The following is a 23,664-nucleotide window of genomic DNA, read 5'->3' as shown; positions in this document are numbered from 1 at the left end:
TGAGACAAATCATCAATTTACATAGCTTTGAAATTCCAGTCTGCTATCGTTTCAAATTATTTTCAATGTTTCCAATTTGAAAAAGTTGTTGAAAGCTTAACATTTTTTCAGACAATTTATTATAGACCCTTTTCCACAGACGGTGATGACGTGTTTTCGCCTTAATTAGCAGCGTAAATCTCGATTTTTTTTTTTTTTATATTATACATTTTTTAAATATTGAGTGTATATTTACAACATTATGCTTCGTGTTATATTACCCTGGAATTCGTTTTTGAAATTACCATATAACTGCGAGGGGTTTCTATTACAGCTGCTGAGAGAGTGACAGTACATTTGGCATCTTCTCCCATCTGATGTAAAGTCATTCAAATGTAATAGTGGATTTTTTCTTTTGCTCTTGGAGCAAATGGGTAAGTGACAGAAATATTTGCTGGGTTTTGAATTAGGAGAACGCCTACACTACCACGTCACATTTTTACGCTGTACTGAAACCCCTGGAAATAAGTGACTGCCCGTTGAAGTTTACCCTGCAAACATTTACTTCCGCCTTCCAAAACCCGGAGTGTGCTGCAGTTGTGTGAGTTGTAGTTCTCAAACCTCGCCCGCTTGCAGCGGCTCTCACCCGGATTCCCTACAGAGAACTACATTATCCATAATGCCCATTATACATTGAAACGGGAAGGTGGAGCGTGCCGGTTGCGCCAGCCTTTACCGAGGGAAGATGGTGGAATTTGGAGCTGCAACGTGCACAATACTCTGTCCCAGACATTTCCAAAAACAGTTTTCATCACAACCTGGCATTAGATATCGATTACCTGGAGACAATCATAGATAATAATTACAAAAACTAAGGAAGAATTATTCGCTCTTTGATTCGGATGGGACCCGCACTTTACACTTGTGGTGCCTGAAAAGTGCGGACAAACTACACCAGACCACGGTGTCGTGATAATCTGGGAGGGGATTTCTCGGCTGGGATAGTTGACAAACAGTTTACTGCCTACAGACAATTTTTGTTATTATTATTCGTTATAATCCGCCTAATTTGGCCTTGGTGTTGGAGACGAGACTGTACCGACTGTCAGCATGCCACGGAATAAAAAGGGGAAACGCGGTGGTACCGGTTCTAGTAAAGGTGAGTAAACTTCCCATGGTGTCAGTTCGTGCATATTAAACAAACGATAAATGTACGATAACACCGCTTGATTACTACAATTCATGGACAGTTTGGCCATACTGGGATATGATACATTATCTTAATAAAGAGTTCACATGAATAACTTTTGGGCCATGTTTGTCGGCTTGTTAGGATCAGAATTGGATCTGCTGCTCACTGCGTGACTTTTAACATCTCTCCTTTTTCTTTTCGAGCATTAACAGACAAAAAAAAGGAATTACCTTAATTTCAAGCACCAATCCTCTTCTATACATTTTCACTGTACATTATAAACTAAGCATTATGATGATTATTTGTTTCACGTGGTTTGTATTTAACCCCAGCAGTAAGGATAAGAAGTAAAATGATTGACCGTCAGGGCCGCACAATCTCCAGCTGTATGAAAGGTGAAGCTCGTGCCAACTCGAGTATATTTAGCCCAAGTGTCACGAAGCCACGGAAATCAGGCCTTTCCGAGCTCATTCTGGTCCACGTACTCGAGCGATTTTGGATTATATGTTGTCTATGCCGCAACTGTCCTCTTTGTTGCGGTGAGATTTACTTTTTAAAAGAAAAAGTTAAGTTCCCTTCACGTGCACACGCATTCCCGGTGCATGTGTAGATCCCGTAAAATCGTATCAACCGGTAATTGACGAGAGCCGCGTGGCGTCACCCGGTACAAATATGCAACCATCGCAAAAATGCTTTGCCTCGGTCTCGCTTGTGACCAGATTGACAGCGACGAGTGCTAATTTTGATGAGTCTGGATGACAACCCGTCTTTTGAATACGATTGAAGTTCTGTGTAATTGAGAATCTTAAATATAATCTGTGTAAAACACATAGCCAAGACATATTTTGTTATGCATGTTTGTTTTGAAAGAGAGAAGAATAGTGTTGGCAGAAATGAAAGTAATTTGAAAACTTAAAACTGCACAAACAGGAATTGTCAGCTGGCCTTGTTCCAACTTCTAGTTGAAGGTAAAGGCCCCCCTTTACAAAAGTGAATGACTTTCTTTCTTCTGTGGAAGTCAAAGGGGGAAATTTTAAAGAATTGCTATGGTTGTTTTATCATGCGATTACACTGAATGGGGACTGAGGCTTTGAAGCGCCATAAAGGACATAAGCGCACTATTAAAATATCATGAAAGTTGTCCATATAAATCATGCGCTGCATTCCAAGTCATCTGATGTAAAGGTCCACTGATAGTGGATTTGACTGATAAAGAAGTTGGGCAGTACCTGCCGATAACCGATTAATCAACCGATTTTAATTGAAACTGAATGAAAAAATAACACTAAAAAGTAAAATAGTGCTGAACTTTATTACACAAATAGTACTGTACTGACTGAACCATGAAAATACATTGCAATATTTAAAATAAATATATAGATATTAAAATTGATGAACTAAAATTCAAATTTTAAAGTCAGCTGATTTTTTTATTTGCTGTTGTTTCCTTAGTCCACAAGAGTGTGCAATCAATAGTATACACCATTCAGCACCATTATATTATTGCATAGAACATTCCTATCCTGGCTGTTAAAAAAGAGCATTTCATTTTCAACTAATGTGCATAAAATAAATAAAGTTTTAGTCGGTCCATATTCTCAATTGTTAAGTCAAAAGTAAAACGAGGAGGGAATGCTTCAATAGACAGTTCACATGGTGTTACATTTGCACTGATTCCTACTACTCCAGACTTAAGCTTCATAACAGCGAAACGGCAGAATAGCACATTGTTTTTTTTATTCAGTACAACACGCTCTAGCTGAACGTCTTTGTTTCCTTTTGTTTTTGTTTATTCAGCGACTCATGCAGGAGTGCTGTTTTTTAGATATTGTGTCTAATTAACAATAACTTTAAAAAGCATCTTGAGACACCTGCTTTCTGTTAAACCAGGGGTGTCTGTCAAAAAAAAATTTTTGCCCAGGGCAACATGAGCATTATGTGTGCCTTAATAGGGCCTTTAAAAATTTGCACTGGCACCTGATTTGGTAGCACCCGTGCTATGTAATAATATTGCATATTTTGTGCATTGAAATTCACATTTGACAATTCAGAATTTGGGATGCAGATATAAATTAGGATGTTAACAGTAGCTTCTGTGAAAAAGAATTGACACCTAATTCATATAGAGCTAAATTGAAATACTCTGACAGTGCGACTTATTTGGGCCTACTGATTATAGCACAGTCATCTCTTAGAATTTATTTAGGCAAACAAAACCAGTTACATTGTCTTACATTCGGAGAGCATTAAAGGAGAATATATTTTACACAGAAGGAAAACTGACTGCTTGGTCCATAATAATTATGAAAATGCATAATATTTCTTCCATCGTGTCCATAGTTTTAGAAATGGTATTTGTAAAATGACCATGGTGACCATATGTAGCCTATGTAAAACCATGCATGACTTTTAATTACCATGGTTAGTGACTGGTTTCTATATAACAATCTACACTCACCTAAAGGATTATTAGGAACACCATATTAATACTGTGTTTGACCCCCTTTTGCCTTCAGAACTGCCTTAATTCTGCGTGGCATTGATTCAACAAGGTGCTGAAAGCATTCTTTAGAAATGTTGGCCCATATTGATAGGATAGCATCTTGCAGTTGATGGAGATTTGTGGGATGCACATCCAGGGCACGAAGCTCCCGTTCCACCACATCCCAAAGATGCTCTATTGGGTTGAGATCTGGTGACTGTGGGGGCCATTTTAGTACAGTGAACTCATTTTCATGTTCAAGAAACCAATTTGAAATGATTCGAGCTTTGTGACGTGGTGCATTATCCTGCTGGAAGTAGCCATCAGAGGATGGGTACATGGTGGCCATAAAGGGATGGACATGGTCAGAAACAATGCTCAGGTAGGCCGTGGCATTTAAACGATGCCCAATTGGCACTAAGGGGCCTAAAGTTTGCCAAGAAAACATCCCCCACACCATTACACCACCACCACCAGCCTGCACAGTGGTAACAAGGCATGATGGATCCATGTTCTCATTCTGTTTACGCCAAATTCTGACTCTACCATCTGAATGTCTCAACAGAAATCGAGACTCATCAGACCAGGCAACATTTTTCCAGTCTTCAGCTGTCCAATTTTGGTGAGCTCTTGCAAATTGTAGCCTCTTTTTCCTATTTGTAGTGGAGATGAGTGGTACCCGGTGGGGTCTTCTGCTGTTGTAGCCCATCCGCCTCAAGGTTGTGCGTGTTGTGGCTTCACAAATGCTTTGCTGCATACCTCGGTTGTAACGAGTGGTTATTTCAGGCAAAGTTGCTCTTCTATCAGCTTGAATCAGTCGGCCCATTCTCCTCTGACCTCTAGCATCAACAAGGCATTTTCAGCCCACAGGACTGCCGCATACTGGATGTTTTTCCCTTTTCACACCATTCTTTGTAAACCCTAGAAATGGTTGTGCGTGAAAACCCCAGTAACTGAGCAGATTGTGAAATACTCAGACCGGCCCGTCTGGCACCAACAACCATGCCACGCTCAAAATTGCTTAAATCAACTTTCTTTCCCATTCTGACATTCAGTTTGGAGTTCAGGAGATTGTCTTGACCAGGACCACACCCCTAAATGCATTGAAGCAACTGCCATGTGATTGGTTGATTAGATAATTGCATTAATGAGAAATTGAACAGGTGTTCCTAATAATCCTTTAGGTGAGTGTATGTCATATTTGTAATGAAAAATGGTAGTCTAAATACCACAGATAATACAGTTACAACAGTTAAGTCCATGGTAAATGTGTGAAAGGTTTGTGTCTGTGATGTGTGGATTGAAAAGCCTTATTTATGTCTGCATGACAGTGTTTTCTCCTGTTTTCTTGGTCAGTGCTGTTTAGAATGTAGGGGCTGTTTCATATGATTTTAAACCATATAATCAGAGACATTTGGAATTTTGCAACAGAATTTTGTGCCGCATTCAAACTTGATTTAGTGTCCATGCTTCTCATTAGCGTTGTTTATAATGGTCTGCGATTTGCTGTGATTTTTTTTTTTAATGCACCAACTAACAGAAATATATGCACAAAGAGCACTGACTGTAAGCTGTTGAGCCATATAGTTTCTCAGCAGCGCCAGTCCACCCCAAGACAGAAGTTTACACATTAATATTTTGTCATTCGATTGGTATCTTAAAACATTTTATTTATACCTTTTAATATGATTGATTCATTAAATTACTTTACGCATAAAATTTGCTAAAATTTCAGATCAACTCTACCAGAAACCCCATTTACTAAACACTGTTTGATTGATTAAAGCATGAAAAATATATGCAGCACTCCACTCTGATCATGTCAAGTTTTCTAATGTATCTTGTCACGTTATCTGGTCAGGGCTCAATGCTAAGGATTTTTCTAGTTTTAGTCACTGAGTTAAAGATTTGATTATTGGCTGAGAGAACAGACTTGCTACTAAATCGGTTGAAGTTATTCATAGGAAATCTTGAGATCCACCCCTAGCTCTCCCAAACAAGGATTGGGTATTGAGAAAGATTCGGATTCTCAATCTCTCAATTCATATTCATTTGGGTATATTTCAGTTATAATGTACATTTTGATTACTTATGTTATTCTCTGTCAGCTAATGCTGTTAATTACACAGGGGGGCCTTTTAACTTATTCTAAAAATTGTATTTATATAAATTGTTATATCATTCGTTTTTCTTTTATCATTTTGGTCATATTTTAGATTTTTACAAAAGTATAAATTCCATGTATATTATTTAATCAAAAACTGTGTCTTGTTTCGAAGTCTGGCACTAGATAGGACGCATTATTTGTATGCAGCAGTCCTCAACTTCAAATTAGCTTCATTTAAATGAGACCGCCTTCGTAGGACAAACTGAAGCAGAAAGTATTATTGTTGCTATGACCGCATGCATCGCTTCCAACCTGCATGTGTGCTCTGAGTGAGAAGGGAATCTCTGAGGTAAACTTTAGGAGAGTTATGCAACTGTACTTTTATATTTAACTTTCTTAGATTATATATTTCACTCCCATCTACTGAGGTTCTTCAACTTAGGAATTAATATTACTTGCATTTGAACATAATAGTTTCAGGTAAATCAGCTTAATTTTTTAAGAAATGATGTACACTTATGTTGAAACAAAGTATTGTCCCAATTGCAAATGAAGGCTACACCTCTTGCATCCTCCGAATTCCTGTGAAAGGTGGTCACATTTGAAGGCTGCATTCGGAGTGTCCTACACACTTTTCTGAAATGAGATGGCCTTTGCAAACCTCCGGAGCACCCAGCCTTTGTAACGAGACAGCCAATAAATATTATGTCTTGAAATTGCAGACAAGTGGTAAAGTGGGACTGTCTCTTTAAGAATAGAAGCAGTTCAGTGCCTGTAAATGTTTTTTTTTTTTTTGATGAGCGCACATTAACGAGAGGAGTCGGACGGTTTCTTTACATCCGTGCTGTGTGTAATTTCGAATATTTAAAAAAAAATGTTTTTATCAGTAACTGACTGTAAAGAACAGAAAGGGTGTTAAAAGTGAGTACTCAGTGACAAATTAATTACATGGAACTCGTGTCTTGGGACAAACGAGTCAAACCATACTTTTACTCCCCTTATGCAGTGAAAGGATCTCGCTTCTGAATTTGGTAATATACTAAATTACTGGTAAGTGAAATCTGAACATTTAACAGCCAGTGGCCAATTGCTGACAAGTGCAAAATTTGGTAGCATATGCAAGTGTTTTACGATCAATCTTGGGAGTTAAGAATCCATATCAAGCAGCATAAAATCAATATTTTAAAGGAATAGCTCACCCAGAAATCATTTTCTAACCCTGATGCCATCCCAGATGTGTATGACTTTTTCTTCTGCAGAACACAAATGAAAATTTTTAGAAAAATATTTCAGCTCTGTTTGTTCTCACAATGCAACTTTATGGTGGGCCAGAACTTTAAAGATTTAAAGAAAAGGAGATTAAGTCAGCATAAGACTCCAGTGGTTTAATCAATGTCTCCTGAAGCAAATCATCTTGCCATTACAGTCTCTGGCACAATCATGATTTTAAGCTTGATTACACTTGATTACCCAGTGTTTCACACATACACGGAGTGTTAGATGGCGCTATAGGAAGTGTAATCAAGCTTGAAATCACGATTGCCAAGGAGACTGCTGTCAAGATGTTCAATGCGAAAGGAGTTCTATTTTTGATCTGTTCTCCCCAAAAAAACAACTGGATCACTTCAGAAGACATTGATTTAACCACTGGAGTTTGATGGATTGTTTATGTTGACTTTATCTACTTTTTGGAGCTTCAAAGTTCTGGACTCCATTCACTTGCATTTAATGGTCCTACAGAGCTGAGATATTCTCCTAAAATCATAATTAGTTTTCTGCATAAGAAAGGTCATATGCATTTTACACAGCATAAGGGTGAGTAAACAGAGAATTTTCATTTTTGGCTGAACTAACCTTTTAACCCATCACTAAATCATTCTTGTATAGTGATTTGGTTGATTCTGTTTGTAAAAAGGGTGTAAATGATCCCAGTCCCATTTATTGTAATTGCATGGGGAATTTTAAATTTTTTTTATCTTCCACTGAAGAGGGAAAGTCATATGGTTTTGGAACAACATGAGTGAGTCGATTATGACAGAATTGTAATTGTATTGAGGAACTAAACATTTAAAATTACAGACTAGCCGTGAGAGTTGTTTAATCTTTCTCTTCCTACTGTGAGCAGGCTCACTCCGACAGGAAGTGCTTCAGCTGCAGTTGTCAAAGACTGCCCAGTCACGTCCAGGTAGCATGACCTCTGATATTGTTCATGACCTCATGCTTCTCATCCCATTAATGTTTTCTTTATTAAAGAAAGCTGCATGTGAATATCCATGTGTTACATCTAATTCATATCTATTTGTTTACATTCATCCTCCCACGCTTGACTGGATATTATTGATAATTTGAGAACCAAAATTCCCCAGAAGCATATACCACCTCTGGATGAGTGCAGACATTGTCATATGTTCAAATCTGTCCAGTCTGTTGTAGGTTCAGCGCCACTTTGTGACAAAGCTTCTGGAGAGTTCTGGAACTCGGGTCAGAATATTTGGACTAACTGCTTCGATACACATTTGGACTTGTTTGCAAGTTTGAGGCTGATGTAGAGTGTTTCCATAAATTCCTAACCATTCTGGACGACGACTCCACATGTCATTTATTCTATGCTAAATGCACTGCTGCTTCCTCAGCTGATCCAATATCTTAGAATGTTGATGCATGTATTGAGATACACCAAAACATGTACATTTCTCTTGGGCTGTTACACTCCCACTTCTGCCTTAATATGACTAAACTGATAGTGTGAGGCTATTTCTTCATTTTTCTGAATGAAAAAAAGGCATACCCCTGTGTTGTTCTTCATTCTAAGATTATTCAAAATGTTTTTCCTGAATGGGTATCTCACAGATACTGTATATCCAATTGTAGCAGATGGGCCTCAATTTCTGTCCCTATATCTCTGCTGTACAATATATGTCAGTGACCATTTATGAATAAGATATTGTTTAGTAGAGGTTTTAATACCTCTATTAAAATCTGCCAAGGACTACAATCAACAAAACTAAAACCAAAATAATAGGATGATTTTAGACTATATCTAGTAAATCTGTTTGAAATCAGATAAAGCGCTTAATGCAGTGCTGTCCAATAGTTTCTTGTGGTTGAATTGAATCCTTTCTAAAGTGTGAACTGCATGACCTATAGTGCAGACATTAAACTGATCATAAACTAAAGTGATCTGTTTCAGTAGATACATGATCCAGACTGGATCAATGCAGTGTGATTGATGAGGATGTCTTCCTAGCTCTTTTGATTTAAAATAGTTTTAATTCACTTCATCATTTTTGGTATATATATATATATATATATATATATATATATATATATATATATATATATATATATATTTTTTTTTCTCCTCTTACTATTTGCACATTCTAGTATTTGTATGTGCTTGTCACTTTCATGTTATGAACTGAAAGGCTTCTTGGTACTTCAGGGGGGAACAGGTGTGCCGTTGTGTGTGTTTGAGGTAGGTCACATTGAATTTGGGCCCAAATCAGAATCCGTGATGGGGATAGAGAGAGAGAGAGAGCTTGACTGAGGATTGCATTTTTGTTAATATGCCTACAGTGCAACATTTTGGCCTCTTAAAGGGATAGTTCACCCCAAAAGGAAAATTCACTTATGATTTACTCACCCTCATGCCATCCCAGACTTTCTCTCTTCAGCAGAAAACAAAGATTTTTAGAAAAGTATCTGCACTTTGTAGGTCCATACAATGGAAGTGAAGGGTGATCATACATTTGTAGCTCTGAAAATCACATAAAGGAAACAAAAGTAATCCATATGACTCCAGTGTTTAAATCCATGTCTTCAGAAGCAACATAATAGGTGTGGGTTAGAAACAGAACAATATTTAGGTCAATTTTTACTCAATTTTCACTTTCAGATGTGAAGGTAAACGGGCTCTACATGTGACTTTCAAATGTAAAAGTGGAGATTTAAAAACAAAAAAGGACTTAAATTTGTATCTTTTTCTCACCCACACCTATTATATAGTTTCTGAAGAGCTTGATTTAACCACTGTTAACCAGTCTTATGGATTACTTCTATGTTTCCTTTATGTGATTTTGGAGCTACAAAAGTCTGTTCACCATTCACAATTGTATGGACCTACAGAACTGAAATATTCTTCTAAACGTCTTTGTGTTCTGTTGAAAAATGAAAGTCATACACATCTGGGATGGCATGAGGGTGAGTAAATGATAAGATCATTTTCCTTTTGGGGTAAACTATCTCTTTAAAGTTTCACAGATCAGTCAGACTTTTCATATGTTATGTCAAAGTTCAATGTAAATTCAATGGAAAGTTGTAGATTATTTAAACTCTGGAAACTGCTTTGTTTCGCAAACCTACATGTGTGTTTGTTTTCTGTGAGCAATGAAGTGAATCGCATGGTGTTGTACCAGCAGAGGGTTTAGGCACAATGAACTCTGTGGATAGTTGAAATACACTTGATCTTTCTCGAACTCATTCCCCTCACATCATACCTCTTGATCATTCCCTTATGTCTTCCTTTCTCTCTTTTTAATCACTAAACTAATCTTCTGTATTCAATGTCTCTTCACCCTGTTCCTCTATTTCTCTCTGTATCAGGGAGGAATGGGGTGAAAGGGGAGTCTGCGGTGAGCGATGATGATTTAGCATCTGAGGTGCTCAGTCAATACAGCAGTGCCAGCGAGAGTGCATCAGTCCTGGAGGATGGTACAGGTATGGACACAATTACAAACAAACACCAACTTAAATATTCTCCCATAATGTATATGTAGTAATCACAAGCATACACACTAATACTTAAATCGTAAATGCAAACCTAATCGCAAATACATATTAATACTCATAATCTCAGCAAAAGAAGAAACGTCCCTTTTTCAGGACACTGTATTTTAAAGATAATTTTGTAAAGATCCAAATAGCTTTACAGATCTTTATTGTAAAGGGTTTAAACAATGTTTTCCATGCTTGTTCAATGAACCATAAACAATTAATGAACATGCACCTGTGGAACGGTCGTAAAGAAACAAACAGCTTACAGATGGTAGGTAATTAAAGTCACAATTATAAAAAATTAGGACACTAAAGAGACCTTTCTACTGACTCTGAAAAATACCAAAAGAAAGATCCCCAGGGTCCCTGCTCATCTGTGTGAACATGCCTTAGGCATGCTACATGGAAGCATGAGGGCTGCAGATGTGGCCAGGGCAATAAATTCAATGTCCGTACTGGTGAGACGCCTAATACAGCGCTACAGGTAGACAGAAAGGACAGCTGATCGTCCTCTCAGTGGCAGACCACATGTAACAACACCTGCACAGGATCAGTACATCCGAATATCACACCTGCAGGACAGGTACAGGATGGCAACAACAACTGGCCGAGTTACACCGGGAATGCACAATCCCTCCATCAGTGATCAGACTGTCCACAATAGGCTGAGAAAGGCTGTACTGAGGGCTTTTAGGACTGTTATAAGGAATGTCCTTACCATGTATAACCGGCAACAACTTCGCCTATGGGCACAAACCCACCTTCGCTGGACCAGACAGGACTGGCAAAAAGTGCTCTTCACTGACGAGTCGTGGTTTTGTCTCGCCACGGGTGATAGTCGGACTTGTGTCTGTACTCTGATGCGGGATTGATTTGGAGGTCGAGGATTTCGTCATGGTCTTGTGTGGTGTGTCACAGCATCATCAGACTCAGCTTGTTGTCATGGCAGGCAGTATCAACACTGTGTTACAGGGAAGACATCCTCCTCCCTCATGTGGCACCCTTCCTTCAGGCTCATCCTGACATGACCCTCTATCATGAAAATGCCACCAGCCATACTGCTCGTTCTGTGTGTGATTTCCTGGATAGGAATGTCAGTGTTCTGCCATGGCCAGCGAAGAGCCCGGATCTCAATCCAGACCTGTTGGATCGGAGGGTGAGGGCTAGGGCCATTCCCCCTAGAAATGTCTGGGAAATTGCAAGTGTCTTGGTTGAAGATTGGGGTAACATCTCTCAGAAAGAACTGCCAAATCTGGTGCAGTCCATGAGGAGGAGATACACTGGTGAACTTGATGCAGCTGGTGACCACACCAGATACTGATCGTTACTTTTGATTTTGACCCCCTCCCCCTTTGTTCAGGGATACATTATTCCATTTCTGTTAGTCACATGTCTGTGAAACTTGTTCAGTTTATGTCTTAGTTGTTGAATCTTTTTATGTTCATACAAATATTTACACGTTAAGTTTGCTGAAAGTGAGAGGACGTTACTTTTTTTTTGCTGAGTTTATTTGCATGCAAACACAAAAACACTCACACATCTACATTCTGTGCTGTGCAGGTGAGGTAGTGGATGAACAGACTGCACAGGAAGAAACAGAAGACAAACTGAAGCAATGCATCGACAATCTAATGGACAAAAGGTATCAGTACGCTCAAATGCATCTTTAAAACGGTCAGTTATTGAGCTTGGAGTTGTACAGATGCAACTTTGATTACTTTAAAAACAAAATAAGGTTTTTATAAGTGAAATATGGCATGATTAACACTATCTGTTTGTCTAATTATCAGTGCTAAAACCCGTCTGGCTGCGATGGAAAGTCTGCACATGGCATTTTCCTCCAGAGTCTTGTACGACTTTCTGTTAGAGAGACGTTTTACCATATGTGACTGTTTGGAAAGAAGCTTGAGGAAAGGTGCGTATGAAGTCTAAAAGATCCCGCTGAGCCGTTTTCTGTATCACATATTCAGATTGTTGTATTTCATGTATGCAGGGTTCCAATGGTCATAGGAAACGTGCAAATATCAGGGAATTAAAATTTTAAGATTGTGTTTTCCAGGCCTGGAAAATTCTTTTTTTTCTTGTTTTTCCTCTGCTCTAAAATCTTTTGAGCTAGCTAGACATTGCTCCTTTGTAGAGCTTATACTTGCTTAAAAGCCTTAGTGATGTCTGATTTGTCAGTGAATCGGTTATATTCAATTTATCAGGCGAAACACGTTCACAAAGTGGTCTAAATTCATTAGCAGATTGGTCTGAATCTAAATGATAAAAAAAATAAATCTGTATCTGTATTGAAATATTAGTAATTACAAATGCCCGGAAAAGTCAATGGTCAAAAAGAATGTGAACCCTGTAGGTGTTTTTTGTTGTTTGCTTGTTTTGCCAGAGATAATAGTAACTGAATTTTCTTCCACATTTCTGTTGAAAAGAAATCACACACAAATAGAATAGGAAATATTTACATAGAATAAAATCATTTACATGAAAATTAATAAAATAAAGAAATAAAAAGACCTAGGCCCTATTTCTGGTTTTTATTATTTATTTATTTGGTTCTGCTACAGACCATATATTGTGGGAGAAAAAGCCAATATAGCCCACAGACCTGACTGCAGCACCCAGGGGCTGGATTCACGAGAATGTTCCTAGGGGAAAAAAATTGAAAGTTCTAAGGATGTAAAGTGCAATTCAAAAATGCTTACTTTTTCAAATATTTTCTTAAGAACAGGCTCATTGTCTGATTATACTAGCTTGCTCATGAGGTTGCCTTGTCAAGTACAACAAATTCAATACTTCTACAGTGGTAAATCGTGCCAATAAATGTATCTATCAATTAATCTTTTTTTTTATTAAGACATTAAGAAGAAAATGGTAGTTGAGAAGAATTTTCTTAAGAACGTTTCGTGAATCCCTCCTCTGATCTTGGCAAATGAAGTGGGTTGGATCACTTTTTAGATGTCTTAACAATGCATTATTTGCCCATGTAATATATATATGGACTATAAAATGTATCTAATCGAATATGTAGATTAGAAAGGTGACCATGGTGCTCTTTGTCTCTCTGAAGGTGGAGGAGAGGAGCAGGCTGCTGCTGCAACAGTGTGTGCCCTCCTGTGTGTGCAGCTCGGGGTCGAAGGTGAGGAGGGCTTCAAGATTCTCTGCCCCATCCTCAACTCCATCCTGATTGACAGCTGTGCCAGCCTGTCAGCACGACAGAGTGTAAGTGTTGTCTCAAAGATGTTAAAAATCAAATTTTTAGAAGTTCTAATGGATCAATGAAAATCATTGTTGTATTTGTCTCTTTATCTTTGTTCAGTGTGCTCGAGCTCTGGGTATGTGCTGCTATGTGTCTGCCTCAGATGATGCAGAGGTAAGATCAGTTCTGTTCAACACACAAAACCTGTGCCAATTTGATAGATTTGAGCATCCTGTAAAATGCATATGAGTATTTATAGATCTGCATGTTTATTGAAGTATAATTGTTTTTTTAATAAATCAACTGCTTCTTGACATTTACACATCTGTCTCAGGACCTGATAAAATCAGTTGGACATTTAGAGAGTGTGTTTGTGGGTGCATATCCTCTGGGTGATGGTACGCTGCCCTCTGTCAAAGCTGGGACCCCTGCTCTCTACAGTGCCGCCTTGCAGGCTTGGGCACTGCTCTGCACCCTCTGCCCTGCATCACGTATCGACAGCATTCTCAACCAGTGAGTCACTCAAACACTGGAAAACAGACACCTGTATGCACAGTCAACAATTGACAAGCTTAAAGGGTTAGTTCACCCAAAAATGAACATTCTTTTATAATTTACTCACCCTCATGCATCACAGATGTGTATGACTGACTGACTGACTTTCTTCTTCAGAAAATATTTTTAGAAGAATGTTTCAGTTCTGTAGGTTCATAAAATGCAAGCGAATGGGTGCCAAATTTTTGAAGCTCCAAAAAGCACATATAGCAATCATGAAAATAATCCATTAGACTCCAGTGGATTAATGTCTGCTGATGTGAAATGCTAGGTGTGTAAGAAATTGATCAGTATTTAATAGCTTTTTAATACAAATTCACAAGGGTAGAGGTCAAGCGTATTGGCGAGTTCACGCGAGAACTGACGCGAGAGAGGAGCATAGATAGTTATACATAGATTCCTCATTTGGCTGGTTTGGAAATGTCAACTGCGGTGCCATCTTGGTATGGTGAACAGGGAGAGCTGTTTGAATGCAAGTGTGTGAATGGGGGAGATGCCTCAGACCAAGCTCCTTGCTCAGACTGTTGCATAAAATGTTTCTGTGTGGAAACATTATTGCAGTTCATATAAACAGCTGCTAATAAGGGATCCATGTTTGAATATTTGTGCAGAGGAGGCATTCGTGTTTGAACTCCACCCTCATCAACAAACTGTCCAGAAGCAGTCATTTTTAGTGACTTTAAATATTGATCTGTCTTTCAAACAGCTAGCGTTTTGCTTCAGAAGACATTAATTAGACCACTGGAATCGTATGGATTATTTTTATGACGGCTATACCGTTGAAGTACGAAGTTTACATACACTTGGGTTGAAATCATTAAAACAAATTTAACCACTCCACAGATTTTATATTAGTTATATTAAGTTGTTTAGGACATCATCTTTGTGCGTGATACAAGTAATTTGTATCAATTGTTTACAGACAGATTTATTTCACTTTTAAATGACTATCACAATTCCAGTGGGCCAGAAGTTTACATACACCAAGTTAATTGTGCCTTTTAAGCAGCTACGAAAATTACAGAAAATTAGGTCACGCATTTAGGCAATTAGCTTCTTATCAAATTTGCTTCTGGCAAATTGGAGTCAATTAGAGGTGTACCTGTGGATTTATTGTAAGGCCTACCTTCAAAATCCGTGCCTCTTTGCTTGACATCATGGGAAAATCAAAAGAAATCAGCCAAGACTTCAGAAAAACAATTGTGGACCTCCACAAGTCTTTTTCATTCTTGGGACCAATTTCCAAACGCCTGAAGGTACCACGTTCATCTGTACAAACAATAGTATGCAACTAAACACCATGGCACAACACAGCCATCATACCACTCAGGAAGGAGACGCATTCTGTTTCCTAGAGATTAATGTAGTTTATTGCGAACAGTGCAATCCCAGAACAACAGTAAACAACCTTGTGAAGATGCTGTAGGAAACGGGAAGCATGTATTTATATACACGGTAAAACGAGTCCTAATTCAGCATAACCTGAAAGGCTGCTCAGCAAGGAAGAAACCACTGCTCCAAAACCATAAAAAAGCCAGACTACAGTTTGCAAGTGCACATGGGGATAAAGATCTTACTTTTTGGAGAGATGTCCTCTGGTTTAATGAAACAAAACACATCCTAACCATGAAGCATGGGGGTGGCAGCATCATGTTGTGGGTTGCTTTGGTGCACTTCACAAAAAATATATGGCATCATGAGGAAGGAAAATTATGTGGATATATTGAAGCAACATCTCAAGACATCAGCCAGGAAATTAAAGCTCAGTTGCAAATGGGTCTTCCAAATGGACAATGACCCCAAGCATACCTCCAAAGTTGTGGCAAAATGGCTTAAGTACAACTTAGTCAATGTATTGGAGTGTCCGTCACAAAGCCCTGACCTGAATCCGATAGAACATTTATGGGCAGAACTTAGGGCTGCACAATTAATCGAAATAAAATCGAAACCGCGATATGACTTAAATTGCAAACGCTGCGATTTAATTAAATAATTAGTCTGCTCCCTTCAAAGTTTATTTGCGCTGCTCAGTCCAGTCTATATTAAGTTAGAGCATTGTTACAGTGTTTTCAGAGCAGTTCTGTGCTCCACAACTCCTTCTCATGCTTAGAGTAACAGAAGTGCTCTTGAGTTCGGTTCCGATTGCTTGGGTGCGCTAAATGCTTTATTTACATTAAACTGGCGCGTCTTGCGTGAATTGTTATTATTATCTGCGGTAGCAGCATCTCAGTCTCCGTAAGGCACTGGTATCATAATAATAACGCAGAATACAAGATGGGGTATAATTCAGACATCTTTATTAAATGATTGTTGAGCAAACAGCATTATCAGTAACACCTGTAGAGTCCTCTTCCCCTGTCATTTGTTTCCCTCACGAGAGCGCGTGTCGCCCTTATAACACTCCCCACGGAAACAAATGAAAGCGGAACTGATATTACCAACATCCAACAAAATGAAAAGGAAGGAACATACATATAATAAATCTATATCAAATATTTAGTTACCATAATATAATGCATTGCTAATTTAAATATAATAAAATAATAAATACAAATAATTAAATTAAATTGTGACAAACTAACCAAAATTTTCACTTTAAATTGAATTACACCAATGGGTTATCAGTTCAACTTCAGTTCGACATTAAGCCTCATTCTTTAGGACTATCTTATACACAGTAAATAATAGTTTGTATAAGCCTACTAGTTTTTAAGGCCTAGAATAAAGAGTAACCTTTATATTTTGTGTATACTGAATTATTCAATCAACCAACATTATATTTGACAGCAAAAACTAGGCAACAACTATGGTTTTACCAACAGGGAAATGTAGTTAACAGTGACATTGAGCAGAAAGCTTACATATAACCAGTGTTGACAGAGCTGCTGATAAAAAGTTAAATGATCAGCATCGATTGATGAGATGAAAATTGGAGATCGGTGTCAGATGTTAAAATCCTGATTTCAGCATCCCTAATATTCAAGTTGACTGTTTCAAAAATTAATGTTGATGATTAGTGGGCTGAGATCCTGTCACAAAATGGACAAAAACATGTACACGGTGGATGGTAACATTTGAATATGAAGAAGAATTTGTTTCACTGTTTATATATTTATTTGTTTGTGGTTGAACTGAAAAAAGGTCTGAGTTTGGTTCTTTTTAAGAAGGCTCAAATGTGAAAACCCCAGTAGTCTTTATGCAGTTGAACATGTGGAAAACATTACCATCATATTCGCAGTTCCAATCGCAATATTTTTCTATTATAATCGCAATATGACTTTTTGTCCAAATCGCACAGCCCTAGCAGAACTGAAAAAGTGTTTGTTTGCAAGGAGGCCTATAAACCTGACACAGTTACACCAGTTTTGTCAGGAGGAATTGGCTGTGTATGTAAACAAGTGTATGTAAACTTCTGACCCACTGGGAATGTGATGAAAGAAATAAAAGCTGAAATAATTTGCTCTACTATTATTCTGACATTTCACATTCTTAAAATAAAGTAGTGATCCTAACTGACCTATGACAGGGAATGTTTTCTACAATTACATGTCAGGAATTGTGAAAAACAGAGTTTAAATGTAAATGTACTTCTGACTTCAACTGTATGTATAAGTTGGCAACCATTCACTTGCATTGTATGGACCTACAGAGCTGAGATATTTTTCTAAAATATATTTTGTGTTCTGCTGAAGAAAGTCATACACATTTGGGATGGCATGAGAGTGAGTTAATGATGAAAGAATGTTCCTTTTTGGGTGAACTATTCGTTTAACAGTAACCTAGTTGTTCTGTGGCCGGTTTCCCTGCAAAGTCATCCAATGCAAGTCTGAAATCCAAGCCGATGAATTAAAAAGCCATTATAATAATAGCCATAATGTGTTGGCTTTATTATGTTTTGGCTGACACCTTCATCAGGTTCTACTGTAATGTGGAAACACCCAGATAAAGGGTGAAGATATCTTCTGTTGTCAGTAATATGATCCATCTCTCTGTTTCTCGCAGTCACTTGCCGAGTCTGCATGCGTGTTTGGAGAGCAGCGAGGTGAACTTCCGAATTGCTGTGGGGGAGACCATTGCTCTACTCTATGAACTGGGACGTGACATTGATCAGGTGTGCATTGTATAGTGTCAAATGGGTTTTACTGTGTATGAATGTGTTTGATTGCAAACGTTTGTGTATACACATGTAATGAGTATTGTGTTTTAGGAGTTTGAGTACGAGGATTGTGATGCGTTGTGCGACAGTCTAAAGAGTCTCGCAACTGATGGAAATAAACATCGTGCTAAAAACGACCGTAGGAAACAGCGCTCAATCTTCAGAGAGGTGCTGCACTACATTGAGGTAATAACCGTGACCCCTGACCTCATAGTGGTCCCCCTCTGACTTTTTTTTTTTTTTTACATAAGATATCAGTTAATAATGTTTGTAGTTTCAACATATCATACATTGCTAATAGGCCGGGGATCGATGCCTTTTTCACACATTGATAATAAGAACATTTTCAGATGGTTATCGATCTGCGTTTTTTCAGATATATGAATAGGGTTAATCGTTGCACAATAGATTTTGTATTTTCATACTTGCAGTCCTGTGAAAGTAATTTCCCTGATAATCTGGATTTCTTCTGTTTTTGTGTATATCTCATACTAAATTGTTTCAAAAATTCAAACAAAATGTAACAAAACAAAGGCAATCTGAGTAAACACAAAATACAGTTTTTAAATAATAATGTTGTTTATTGAAGCAAAAAAGTTGGCCAATACCAACTGGGCTTGCTTGAAAAGTATTTGCCCCCTTAGTTTAGCCATTATCTCCAAATGAATAATACTTGGCACAGTAGTGAACCTTCCCAGAAGTGGCCGACCATCCAAAATTCCTCCAAGAGCACAGCGACAACTCAACCAGGAAGTCACTATAAAGCTAAGGACAACATCCAAAGAACTGCATGCCTCTCTTGCATCAATAAAGGTCACTGTTCATGACTCCACTATCAGAAAGACAATGGACTACAGTGGCATCCATGGAAGAGTGGCAAGGCGAAAACCACTGCTAACCCAGAAGAACATTAAGGCTTGTCTGAATTTTGCCAAAACGCACCTTGAAGATCCTCAAATCTTTTGGGAGAATATTCTGTGGACTGATGAGTCGAAAGTGGAACTGTTTGGAAAACAGGGGTCCAGTTTCATCTGCTGTAAATAAAACTGAATTCCACAAAAAGAGCATCATACCTACGGACAAGCATGTTGGTGGTAGTGTGATGGTGTGGTGATGCTTTGCTGCTTCAGGGCCAGGTCGACTTGCAATAACTGAGGGAAAACATGAATTCTGCTCTCTACAAGTAAATCCTAAAGGAGAACCTCCTGTCATCAGTCCGTGAGTTGAAGCTGAAGTGCAACAAATGGAGAAAGACAATGATCCAAAGCATAGGAGTAAGTTAAAGTTTTGGAGTGACCTATTCAAAGTCCTGACTTGAACCAGTTTGAGATGCTGTGGACCTTAAATGGGCAGTTCATGCTCAAACCCTCCAGTTTGGCTGAACTAAAGCAGTTCTGCAAAGAAGAGTGGGCCAAAATTCCACCGCAGCGTTGTGAAAGACTGATTTTTATGATATATTTTGTTTTAAGATTTAAACAATTTTGTATGAAAAATACACAAATATATAACTAATCAGGAAGGGGGCAAATACTTTTTTTAAATCACTATATTTCTCAACACAACCTTTGTAAAGTGTGAATGGCAGGGTAACTTTAAAGGGTTCGCACACCGGACGCATTCTAAAATGTGAAACTATCGTTTTCTATGAAGGTATGCCCACCACCCCGCCCAGCTAAGACTACAGAGGCTGCTCAAAATTGTGCAGCGCCACGGACGGCAACTCTCATTGTTCTTTAAATTCAACCCAAATCGTTATCAAAGGACATAGATTATTTACGCTAGCCATCACTGGATGATATATTTTGTATATGTATCTTTCATTAAGCCTACACAATTTTTTTTCAGTTACAAGTATGTCTTTTAGTGGTTTGACAGCTTTAATGAAACCTATTCAAGGCTACATACAGATAAATTGCTAAATAAATGTCCCCATTTCGAATCGTTCGGTTTACGCATTTACATTAGTTTCATACACTAACCTCATCAATAATGTCACTTTGCTCATTCTTGACGTACGAAAAAAACGTAACTTTTGTGTGTGGTGAGTAGATTCACAACTTTGGACTGCCACCTGCACGCACCACATCGCTGTGTCCTTCAGTATTAACTACAGTAAATGTTATATCACTCCTGGACTTCAAAGATATTATGCCAGATTACATTGAACGGAAAGCCAACTGACGTTGAAATGGAAAACACACAAAAAAGGGTTTTGATTTAAATATGTGCTAATGGTAATATATTGATGCCTCAAAAATGAATCAAGAAAATAACATACCGATCAATTATCTATATTTTATGACATTCCTAATTGCTAATAAACATGGCTGATCCAGGATCTGTCTTGATTGATTATATTATAAATGTATATTTTATTTTTTATTTATATTGTAAATTTATATTTATACCCCTTTCTTGTTTTCAGAATGATGATTTCACTGAGGAAAAGATCCAGTTTGGGACCGAGTCCATCTTCATTGATGGCTGGATGCGCCACAGGATATATGATGCCTTTAAGGAGGTGCTTGAATCTGGAGTCAGACACCACCTACAGGTGAGGACAATCTGCAACTGCAACAACATTTGCATATGGATTATTATGAAGCTCAATTACAGGAATAAATTTGTAGCAGATCATGTTTGATCATGTTTTACAGGCTAATATTCTAGACATAAGCTTCCTAATTGATTTGTTTTATCATATATTTAATGTAGAATTTTGTGTCTAGTTTAATCCATTGCTGAGGGATATCTTTGGTCTGGGCCCACCTCTCATCCTGGATGCCTCAGTCAAAGCTAGCAGGATCTCCCGCACAGAGAGGGTAAACTGTTACCTTTGCACATTAAAGTGTTGTAAATCATGGACTGCAACATTTGTTTTAGTTTGTAGAATGAAATAAATTCAACTTTTTTGTAAGTAAAATGATTAAATCTGATTAAACTTCTCTTAAGTGAAGCCATGCTATTTATGAACACACTATATGTATTTATACTTATACCTATACCCTGGGTCTGTTGAATGCTTGATTCTGATTGTTTGATGGACATTCTAAGGTGTGCAATTATTTTTCAAGTAAGCTCGCGGCTATGAAGTTGCTCCAGGTCTTGACCGCATAATGGTTCAATATCACTTTGCTAAATTATTTCATTTATTTGAAAGAGCACTACGGGCTACCACAAAAAAAAAATTTTAAACAAAGACATTGTTTAAGTACGTCAGATAAGAATGACAAACAATGTCTGTAATATCCTACATTTATTTCAATTTCGATTGAAAAGAGTCCTTTTGCTCCCTCTCTTTCACAATTTATTTCGCTCTAATCAGCCTCGCATATCTATAAGGGAAAGCACTGCGCTACCCCTTCCCCTCGCTCGCTCGCGCACACACACACACACACACTACCTTGTTACTCCAATGCCAAATAGCGCATCTTCCGTTGCTAGTTCTAAAGTGAAGTTTTCGATCAAAGCTAGATACACTTGATCAATTCAACAGTTTTTAGATTATCTGAAATATCTGTGAGAAACACCCTTGCGCTCCCCCTATCTTTACACACTCCCACACACGTGGACACATACATTGTACGCACACGCTCGCAAGCGAAAAACAGAGCCATCATGTCAGCGCACTCCTGCATCTCAGTGAGGTTGAAAACCAATGTTAAGGAGTACAATGGAAATATGGCGACACTCTGAGAAGTGCTTAAACTTGCATCTTGCCAATTTTGCAGCGATAATACTTCTGACGAGAGCTGCAACAAATAAAGGTAATCAGAGCTTCTCTCTTTCGATCCCTCAAAAACAAACTCACACGCACAAATGCACTATGCTAAATGCAACTTATTTTTCCAGTAATTGCTCCAGTAAAACAGTGCAGCTGTCCTCCATCGCTAGTTCTAAAGTGATGTTTTTGAACTAGCAACACAGACTTGAGCTGTATCAGAGCGTTTTAGGGATGAAAACCAGAAAATGTATTGAGATAAAACCCTGAACGATGTCTTAATTTGTGGTAACTGTGGTATAAGGGGAATAATTGACTTCGTCCAGTTGAATTATTGAATAAATAATGCATACCCAAGGTTTAACTCGGTGTGTTGTGACTGTATTACCACCTCATGTGTGAAGTATTTGTTTTTAGAGAGTGTGTGTGTGTTTTACGACCTATAATTGTACAGTATTTAATTGTTTGGGATTTATTTTCCTGTCTTGTTCAGTAAACATTTTTGGTTTGTCTGTTTACAGCATCTGTTTAACTCTGCTGCATTCAAAGCTCGAACTAAACTTAGGAACAAAGTGAGGGACAAACGTGCTGACGTGATGTGAGGATGAAGATGCAGTGAGAGAAATACTACATCCTCCAAAACCTCCTAACCCCCTCCATTCACTTGAAATAAACTGCCAAGCCAGAGACTTGACAATGAAAATGCGTGCGTGAGTGTGAAAGACTGGGCGTGTATGCAGTGTTTTATTTTTATTTAATAGTGTGCAAAAGATAGGAGTGCTACAATTAAACCAATATGAAATATGATATCTTTTATTGTAAAGATATTGTAACAACCTCTTGTAAGGCTGTATTCAGCTTTTCTGTTGAAACTTATTTTACTGCCTCAATCAAGTGTTTCTTTGGGGAAAAAAGAGAATTTTTAACACTGAAACTTAACTTTGTACAGCTCTACAAAGAAGCCAAGGAAAATTAATTCTTTCTGGTTTTTCTATATGCATTTTATAAATGAACATTGATGGTTCACCTGTGATCTCGACATGCAAACTAATGAAAATACATCTTGTACTGCACAATGCCAGAGTGTGTATCGATAGTTTTGTGAAACTTTCTCACTGCCACTAAAATTACCATTGTTTTGCATTTTAACTATACGCTGCTAAAATAAGGAGGATTTTATTGACTCCATCTCCCAGTCTGAACCGGTCAGCTATGGTTCTTGCACCTCAATTTATTTCTGGAGTTTTAGGTCATGTTTCAAACATTTGTTTAAATGTCTCTTAAATATCAAAAGCCATCTTTGAATGGTTTAGAGGGAAAGTAATAAAGGATGATTTTGGAAGAAACCATAGTAAATCACTTCACAGTTGGGAGCATCCTTGACTAAAACAAATGTATTTGTACCAAGACATTGTGGCTTTAAATAAAACAAATTATGAGGGAAGTGTGTGATCTCGAAAATCTTTTTTCTTCCAATCATTTAACTCTATTTAATATTTTAAA

The 23,664-nt window shown here is 37.9% G+C and overlaps 1 protein-coding gene across 2 annotated transcripts; it reads left to right on the top strand.

Annotated features, from left to right (window-relative positions):
• The first annotated feature begins 710 nt into the window (after positions 1-710).
• On the top strand, positions 711-23,598 carry LOC127630781 (interferon-related developmental regulator 2-like). 2 transcript variants are annotated; one of them, XM_052108551.1, is made up of 13 exons: positions 711-1,138; positions 7,886-7,945; positions 10,363-10,476; positions 12,094-12,175; positions 12,324-12,448; positions 13,601-13,752; positions 13,850-13,903; positions 14,064-14,242; positions 18,287-18,395; positions 18,492-18,626; positions 20,866-20,994; positions 21,170-21,262; positions 22,683-23,598. In XM_052108551.1, exons 1-13 carry the CDS (start codon positions 1,090-1,092, stop codon positions 22,761-22,763), a joined length of 1,362 nt encoding a protein of 453 aa, XP_051964511.1. In that variant the 5' UTR covers positions 711-1,089; the 3' UTR covers positions 22,764-23,598. The 2 variants fall into 2 exon arrangements, with proteins under 2 accessions (XP_051964511.1, XP_051964512.1); XM_052108552.1 differs by lacking the exon at positions 7,886-7,945.
• Positions 23,599-23,664: the final 66 nt, after the last annotated feature.

Source organism: Xyrauchen texanus, chromosome 37, assembly GCF_025860055.1.
Source record: "Xyrauchen texanus isolate HMW12.3.18 chromosome 37, RBS_HiC_50CHRs, whole genome shotgun sequence".
NCBI classification, from domain to species: domain Eukaryota; kingdom Metazoa; phylum Chordata; class Actinopteri; order Cypriniformes; family Catostomidae; genus Xyrauchen; species Xyrauchen texanus.
This window is presented reverse-complemented; position numbering and strand designations above follow the sequence as displayed.

Excerpts from the sequence above, each read along its gene's own strand:
- LOC127630781 (XM_052108551.1), top strand. The coding sequence starts at position 1,090 with ATGCCACGGAATAAAAAGGGGAAACGCGGTGGTACCGGTTCTAGTAAA. Across the intron at positions 14,243-18,286 it reads ATCGACAGCATTCTCAACCA|TCACTTGCCGAGTCTGCATG; the intron begins GTGAGTCACTCA and ends TGTTTCTCGCAG. Across the intron at positions 21,263-22,682 it reads GGATCTCCCGCACAGAGAGG|CATCTGTTTAACTCTGCTGC; the intron begins GTAAACTGTTAC and ends GTCTGTTTACAG.